General features: G+C 53.5%; 1 protein-coding gene across 1 annotated transcript; it reads left to right on the top strand.

The window, feature by feature from the left end:
• ACR (acrosin) lies at window positions 1–6,600 on the top strand. Its single transcript, XM_012789492.3, has 5 exons — window positions 1–132; window positions 1,052–1,255; window positions 1,486–1,769; window positions 5,287–5,432; window positions 6,003–6,600. Exons 1-5 carry the CDS (start codon window positions 56–58, stop codon window positions 6,504–6,506), a joined length of 1,215 nt encoding a protein of 404 aa, XP_012644946.1. The 5' UTR covers window positions 1–55; the 3' UTR covers window positions 6,507–6,600.
• Window positions 6,601–7,770: the final 1,170 nt, after the last annotated feature.

Raw genomic sequence — 7,770 nt, 5'->3', positions numbered from 1 at the left:
AGGCCACGGAGCTCTGTGAGGTCACTGGGCTTGCCGGCCAGGCAGGGGCAGGAGTATGGGCGAGATGCTGCCAACTGCCGTTCTGCTGGTCGTGGCAGCGTCCGTGGTCGCCAGAGATAACAACACGTGTGAGTAAGTGTCAGGGCCCCTCAGGGAGGGGAAGAGTATCTTCTGAATGGCAGGGCTCACCCTGACGCCCTCTGTCCAGGGCTCAGGGGAAGGAGGCTGAGCTTGGGCCTCTGACGCCCCTAGGTCTCACAGCTCCTGTCACCCACACCCCGGCTCCGACCCTCCCCGCTCCCAGAATCTGGGCCCCAAGTTACTCACAGCTTCCTCCCCAGACAGACCCCTCAGCTCCCAGGGCTTCTGCAGCACCCAGGTCCATGCCCCCTGCTCCCCAAGGACTGACCTGTCAGACGCCAGGTCCTGGTTGTCAGGAGCCCCTGTCCCCCCACAGACAGCTGAGACATCCCAACCTGCAGTGGCCCCGAGATACCATCTTGTCATGCCTCTCGCACCTCCACCCAACTGCAGACTCTCTCACCCCCAGGGTACCCCGCAACATCAACAACTCCCTAAGTCTGTGGGCCTCCCGCCTGCGACGCAGCTCCTAGAGCTTCCATCCCTGGGCCTCCGCTGCTCCCAGTGCACCCCATGCCTGTGGTCCCAGCACCTTTCTCTCCAGTCACTGTCTGACCCAACCCTGCAGCCCCAAGACCCCTTTGGTCATGTGGCTCTTCTGAGTCTCCCACCTAAGACTGGCTCTGCAGACCCTAGGCCAGCACGTTCTGCCCCAGACCCTGACCCACCCTAGCCAGCACCCCGCTCACCCAGGGACCTGCCACCCCAGGCCTCTTCTTCCTCCCTTCTAAACACACCTGCAAGACCCTAGGAACCATAATGCCTCAAACCGTCTCCTGGAGCTTGTGCTCCCCAAATAGCCTGGACGTCTCCACTTTCCCTGCCCCACGTCCCTACCTCCCCCGTTGTGCAGCTACAAGGACAGGCTGTGCCTACACTTGGTTTGAACTGTGCCCTGGTCTCTCCTCAGTGGTCGCTGTGGGTTACGGTTCAGGCAGAGCCCACAAGGTGGTGTCCGAGTTGTCGGAGGGAAGACTGCACAGCAGGGGGCCTGGCCCTGGATTGTCAGCCTCCAGATCTTCACGTACAATAGCCACAGGTACCACGCGTGCGGAGGCAGCTTGCTGAATGCACACTGGGTGCTTACTGCTGCTCACTGCTTCGACAGCAAAAAGTACGTGTGGGAATGCACAGAGGGCGGTCTTCAGAACGGTCCTTCTCAGAAGGGACATTCTCCAGGGAGCTGGGCGCAGAGTCCACCTGGTGCTCCAGGCCAAGTGCAGGCCGACTGGGGGGCTGACACAGACCCTTGCTGGTGCAAGGCCCTGAGGGTCACCGTCGCCAGGGGGTTCTGTGCAGCCAGCCCATCAGTGAAAATGACCTGGCTTACCTTTGTGCCCACAGTAAAGTGTATGACTGGAGACTGGTGTTTGGCGCAAAGGAAATTTCGTATGGGAACAATAAGCCAGTGAAGGCACCTCTGCAGGAGAGATATGTTGAGAAAATCGTCGTTCATGAAAAATACAACCCTCTGACAGAGGGAAACGACATTGCTCTCTTGAAGATCACCCCTCCCGTTACATGTGGGCGCTACATTGGGCCGGGCTGCCTGCCCCAGTTTAAGGCGGGCCTCCCCAGAGGCCCCCAGATCTGCTGGGTGGCTGGCTGGGGATACATAAAAGAGAATGGTGAGTACGGGAGGGGCTCCCCAGGGGGGACACTGGTCGTCACTCTCCTGGTGGTCTCTGTGGTGCAGCTGTCACATGTTGGTGCCAAGCTGAGTGACTTTGAGTTCCTTTCATGGCCTGTTGTTGTGCCCTTTCATGTCTGGGCAATGAAGTGAGCAGAGCTGGGTCCCTGTCCCAGGTCACATGGTTGGGAACCTGCTGCGTGCAGGCATGAGTAGAGCATGGCATCGTTCAGAATGGGGTCAAGGCTGTGCCTGTGTTTGGCACCTGGAGCCCGAGCTCTTGGATTCTGGAAATTGGATGCATTACCTGAAACTGTACTTGGAGAAGAGCTCTAGATGTGGTTTTGTGGCCATGGGGAGTACCTTCCCCTCTCTGGGCCTCGGTTTCCTCAGCTGTAAATGGAAGGGCTAGATCAGATGGTCTCCAAGCTGAACGTTTCCTTATGTGTGAGATTCCAGGGTCCAGCCCTCCTATTCCCAGGACTGCCTTTGTCACTGTCAGCAGCAGCCTCCCAGGGCACTGCTCCCACCCTTGTCCAGTCACAGCACCCAAATCCATCCTGCTCGTCTGCGTGGCTTGAAGTTTTCTCTGCAGACTGGGAGGGAACCGGCGGTGGGTGTGGTTTTCTGTAGGTCATGGGTATTCTAGTACTTCAGGGTCCTTGGAGCTGTCCAGTGGGTCCCTTTCCATTCGAGATGGGTGTAGCTGCCTCTCTAGACCTCTGTCCTTGACCAAGCTGTCTGCCTCTTCCCTGACTCCCAGATCTCTCATCCACCCAACACTTCCTAGTCCACTTGACGCCAGATGAGTAGTGGGTAAGTGGGGAGATCTCTTCCACACCAGACGTGGTTCACAGAGTGTCACCTGAAAGAACAGTTATGGTTGTCCCAGGGCTGTGGCTCCATGTCCCGGACACCCCTCTTCACATACTTTGAGCCTAGAGGCACTGTTTATCCCAGAAGCAATAAGTTACCCCCTTAAGTGGCAGCAGGGTTTTGCCGTTAGGGCAAAGACCAAGCAGGACTGTTTCTGTGTGTGACCTGTGCTTTTAGCCTTCTGTAAATGGTTGCGTGAATTTTTATCCAGTTACAGTAGGGTTGTGAAGATGTGACTGAAACTAAGTTAGCTCTCAATCTCTCCTTTTCCTTGATAATGGAAAATTTAGGCTTCCCAATTCAAGGCAATTTAGTCATTTGGGGCTTAAAACTCAGTGTTTTTTTGGTAACAAAAAAATCAGTAATTTTAGGATTCTTCTCTTATTTTATTCTCCCAGAGGTTGATCTAAGTTTCTGGCAGGTTTGTCACTTTTCCTGTGCTTCAGAGAAAGGAGTCTCATCCCAGCTGTCCTTGTCTTGATGGGCCTTTGCTGGCACGTGCCCATCCCTTCCTGGCCTGGGGTGCGACCTCTGCCCCAGCTGCCAATGCCCACGGTGCTGCCATGGCCTCTGCAGTGAGGACTCGCGTCCTTCTGCCCACCCATCCGACCACGTCCACAGCTCTTGGGGCTCCAGCAGCCCCTGGAAGGCTGATCTCACGACCCCTACCGCCACCCCACATTTGCTATCCTGTTGCTCAGGAGGATTTTAGGCTCCCAGCTACACCTTGGATGTCATGCAAGACCTTTTCTGTTCTGGAATTCCCCTAAACTTAATGGGATCTCTCTCTTTTTGCAAACGCATCCCCCACTCCAAGCCCATGTTTCAAAGAAACCCCAGGCTCCACAGTCCTATGATTCTTTCAGACCTTCCTTGTTCTACTTCTTCCTTGAACTCATCTGCTTTTGGGCAGGAAGAACTATCCTAAGGTATTGCTTCTTTCCCATTGAATTTTGAGCTCCTGCAGGCTTTTTAGCATCTGATAGTTAAAGCCAAGGTGTTGGGATTGAGAAAACCCTTTTCTGTTTCAAGACAGCTGGATCTTCACATTGAAACCCATGGCTTTCAAGGCTATGGGCTCTGACATAGATTTAAAAAGACATATTAATGGTTAACAAGCCAGGACTTTACCACTGCTGTCCCAGTGTCACCCCACCCCAAGAGCAGTGCAAGTACAAAACTCTCACTGCTGCTTGGATGGTAAGAAAAGGTGTGTGTGTGGGGAGATTGAAGAGCGGGACTGAAGCCCAGCAAACACGCACGCAGCAGCCACTTACCAAAGCCCGCCACGCCGTCTCGCCGCCTCGGCCCACGCAGCCACGTCTGGGTCTGCCCTGCGTCAGGCTGCTCCCACGTGTACTCCCGATGATGTCAGACTCATCCACTGGGCTGGGGCACTGCTTTGGAAGAGGCCAGAGTGGCTGCTGCTGTGGGGGACCCTCTGTCTGCAGGACCCCTTGATGAAGGGGCACAGCTGCGCTGGTTCTCGGCCCTGCCTAAGCCAGACGCCACGCTGGCTGCCTGAGTGGCAGCAGGTTGGGCCTTTCCTGTCCCAAAGGCCACGATAGAGTGTCTGGGGCTCTCAAGGGAGTTCTGACTCTGCTTCGGGGCCATTTCAAGCACCATGTCCCGGCCAGGTCTGCCTGTGTGGAGGCACTGGATCTTCTCAGCACAGATCTGAGGCACAGGGAGGCCTCGCCAGCCCAGCTTCCGCCGATCCTGACCACAGCTTGAAGTTTTCTCTGCAGACTGGGAGGGGAACCGGCGGTGGGTGTGGTTTTCTGTAGGTCATGGGTATTCTAGTACTTCAGGGTCCTTGGAGCTGTCCAGTGGGTCCCTTTCCATTCGAGATGGGTGTAGCTGCCTCTCTAGACCTCTGTCCTTGACCAAGCTGTCTGCCTCTTCCCTGACTCCCAGATCTCTCATCCACCCAACACTTCCTAGTCCACTTGACGCCAGATGAGTAGTGGGTAAGTGGGGAGATCTCTTCCACACCAGACGTGGTTCACAGAGTGTCACCTGGAACAATGGTTATGGTTGTTGAAGCTGAGCAGAGGAGTCCTGATGGGAGATGAGAAGCAGGGAGGGAGAGATGTCTGGCTAGACTGTGGGGAGTGAAATGGTGTCTTGGACTTGAGTCAAGAAAGGAGAAATTCTGGACCCCGATCCCAGCCCTGCCACATCCCCACTGTGACCTGGGTGGGTGGCATTCTAACCTCCTGATCCAAAATTGGAGCCATAGCACCATGTGATGCATAGTGAGTGCTTAGCACACGCTAGTTGTTGATGCTACGACAAACCTCCATCATCCCTCACCTACCATTCAAATGTGTTCCCACGCTCCATCCACCCCTCTGTCCACCTGTCCACATACCTCCCACCCTTCCTCCCACCCTTCCTTCCTCCCGCCCTCTCTCCTCTCCACACATCTCTGTCTCTACCTGCATTCCCGTCTCTCCTCTTCTCTCTCAGTTGTGTGCTCTCTTCCCTTCAGGACGTATCAGGAGAAGCAGGGGCTTTGACTGGAACCTGAGGTTGAACTGGAGGAGCCTTACAGAGGATGGGTTCAGGGAGGGGTGGAGGCTGGGCTCTCTTCCGTGTCATCCATGATCACTGACCACTGAGTGGCCTGGCTGTAGCCCCCAGGCCATCCCCTGTACTGCAGGAAGCACGTGTGGATCTCATCGACCTCGACTTGTGTAACTCGACCCAGTGGTACAATGGGCGCATCCAGTCAACCAATGTGTGCGCAGGGTATCCTGCAGGCAGGATCGACACCTGCCAGGTAGCCTTCCTTCTGGTCCCTCTAGGACCTGAAAACACCTCTTTTTGGATCCCTGGCCTCCATTGTCTCCACTCCCCTGCCCAGGGCCCTGCTCCAGTGACTCCTTCCTGGTCCCCTCAGCACCTACAGTCACAATGAAGGTGGCAGATGACACCCACTAGCTGTCCCTACAAGGAACCAACCACCATATTCAGCACTTTATCTCAACTGTAACACACAGGACATGTCGCCCAAAACCCATCCTGAAGAGAATGGATTTTACCCCTCTTCCCCAGAACACAAAGCATCCAAAGCCTCTCATACACATGTGCTCATGTATGCAGGTAAAGCCACATGCATGGACACACGGGTTTGCTTATCTCCTCCCTACAAGGGAGCCATGACAGTCCACACCCTTCTCACATCCCAACTGAAGCTGTTGGCACCACCTCAAACTTTACCACAACACTTGTGTTCATGGCAGCAGGAAACCATGTGACTGCAGAAAGTGTCCTCCCAGAGCCCTCTGGTCCTTCTGGGCGGGGACAGAGTGGCTCAGGCAGGCAGTGACCGCTGTGTCCTTCTGGGCAGGGGGACAGCGGCGGGCCTCTCATGTGCAAAGACAGCGAGGACAGTGCCTATGTGATCGTCGGAATCACAAGCTGGGGGGTGGGCTGTGCCCGTGCAAAGCGCCCTGGAATCTACACGGCCACCTGGCCCTACCTGAACTGGATTGCTTCCAAGATGGGTTCCAGTGCCCTGCACGCGATTCAGCAGGCCATCCCTCCCCGCCCCAGTTCTCGACCGCCCTCGGCCCAACCCCTCCACGCCCACCCTGCCTCTGCTCACGCTTCTTGGTATTTCCAGCAACCTCCTCGGCCACCTGCACCCCAACCACCCGCCCATCCCCGACCTCCCGCTCAGCATCTGCTTCCATCCCCAACCCCATCTCCCAGTAAACCTCCCCAAGCACTTTCTTTTGCCAAGCGCCTACAGCAACTCATAGAGGTCCTGAAGAGGAAGAGGTATTCTGACATAAAGAACTATTACGACACAGAGATCGCAGAACTCCCAGAACTGACCACGGCCTCCTGATCTGACCACGTTCTCAACTGACCCAGTGAACCCTTTACTCCTGAGAAAAAAGAAAGATGAAATAAATAAATGAACATATATATATTACACATACATATATATGTATCTATATATACATGTATATACATGAAGAGATGCTTTCTGGACTTTTTCCTATTTGCCCTTCCCAACCCAACTCAAACCCTCCCCCAGCAAGTCTATCTTCCCTCCTTCATGCTCCAATAAGGTGGAATTGTTTGTACATTAGTGTCAATTGTGTTTTTAAAAATATTTTAAATGCTGGAATAAGGTGACCTGGAGCCATAGGCCAGGTATGGTCTCTATTTCACACTTAGTGAAACTGAAGGTGTTAAAAATAAGAGAGCTGTCTCTGCACATCTGAGGGTGGGCCCTTCAGGCTGCTGCTGTGAGGCAAGCTGACTATTAAAGAAGGGGTGTGGGTCCACGTTGCGTTCCCTCAGGAGGCCATGTTCTCCGGCATTGAGAGACAGACCCACAGAAAGGTTCTGCACGGAGGATTGGCACTGGACAGACAGCCACACAACACCTGTCCACCACCAAACTCAATTTGCATGTGGCTTCTTGGTGGCCAGTTGAACATTGCCTCATCAAGTTCATTACTGGCCTATGGGTAAATCTTACTAGTTCCTGGATTTGAGCAAATTAAAATGTTATTTACTAAAGCTATTGAGAAATAGCAATGGGAGCTATGTTTTGGATGCCGCTGAGTGAGTTTTGAATGGCTTCCTTATGATTTAGGATTATTTAAGATCTTCCATTGCAAGGATTATTTAAGATCTTCCATTGCAAACTGGAACAGAAACCAGTTTGAGCCATTTATGTGGTAAGGATGCAAAGGTGTCACACAGAGGCAATAGGAAAGGCCTGAAGCAGACACGGAGAATGACAAGGAGCCCAGGCAAGGGGTCCTTAGTCTGAAGTTTTCCTAGAGGGGCTCCTTGATGCTCAGTCTAAGTGGCAGACCCTCACCACCCCACCCCATGCTGCAGTCAGCTTTCAACTGAACTGTTTACATCTGTCTGCAAATTCCTGGGAAGAAAATTTTGATGGGTTCAGGTCAACTGCCCACTCTGGTCAGGGAGTAAATCAAACTTGACATCTGGTTTAACCATATTAATCTTCTATGTGAAATTCTTAACTGTCCTATTCTAAAAATGTGTAGCTTCTGTTTCACTAAGTAATTATACTATCAATGAAGAATGAGGCATACTCATCTGCATTTTCACCTATTTTTCTCAGAATA

This window comes from Microcebus murinus, chromosome 10 (assembly GCF_040939455.1).
Source record: "Microcebus murinus isolate Inina chromosome 10, M.murinus_Inina_mat1.0, whole genome shotgun sequence".
NCBI lineage: Eukaryota > Metazoa > Chordata > Mammalia > Primates > Cheirogaleidae > Microcebus > Microcebus murinus.
The sequence above is the reverse complement of the archived record's forward strand: the minus strand, read 5'-3'. Positions and strand labels throughout refer to the sequence as shown.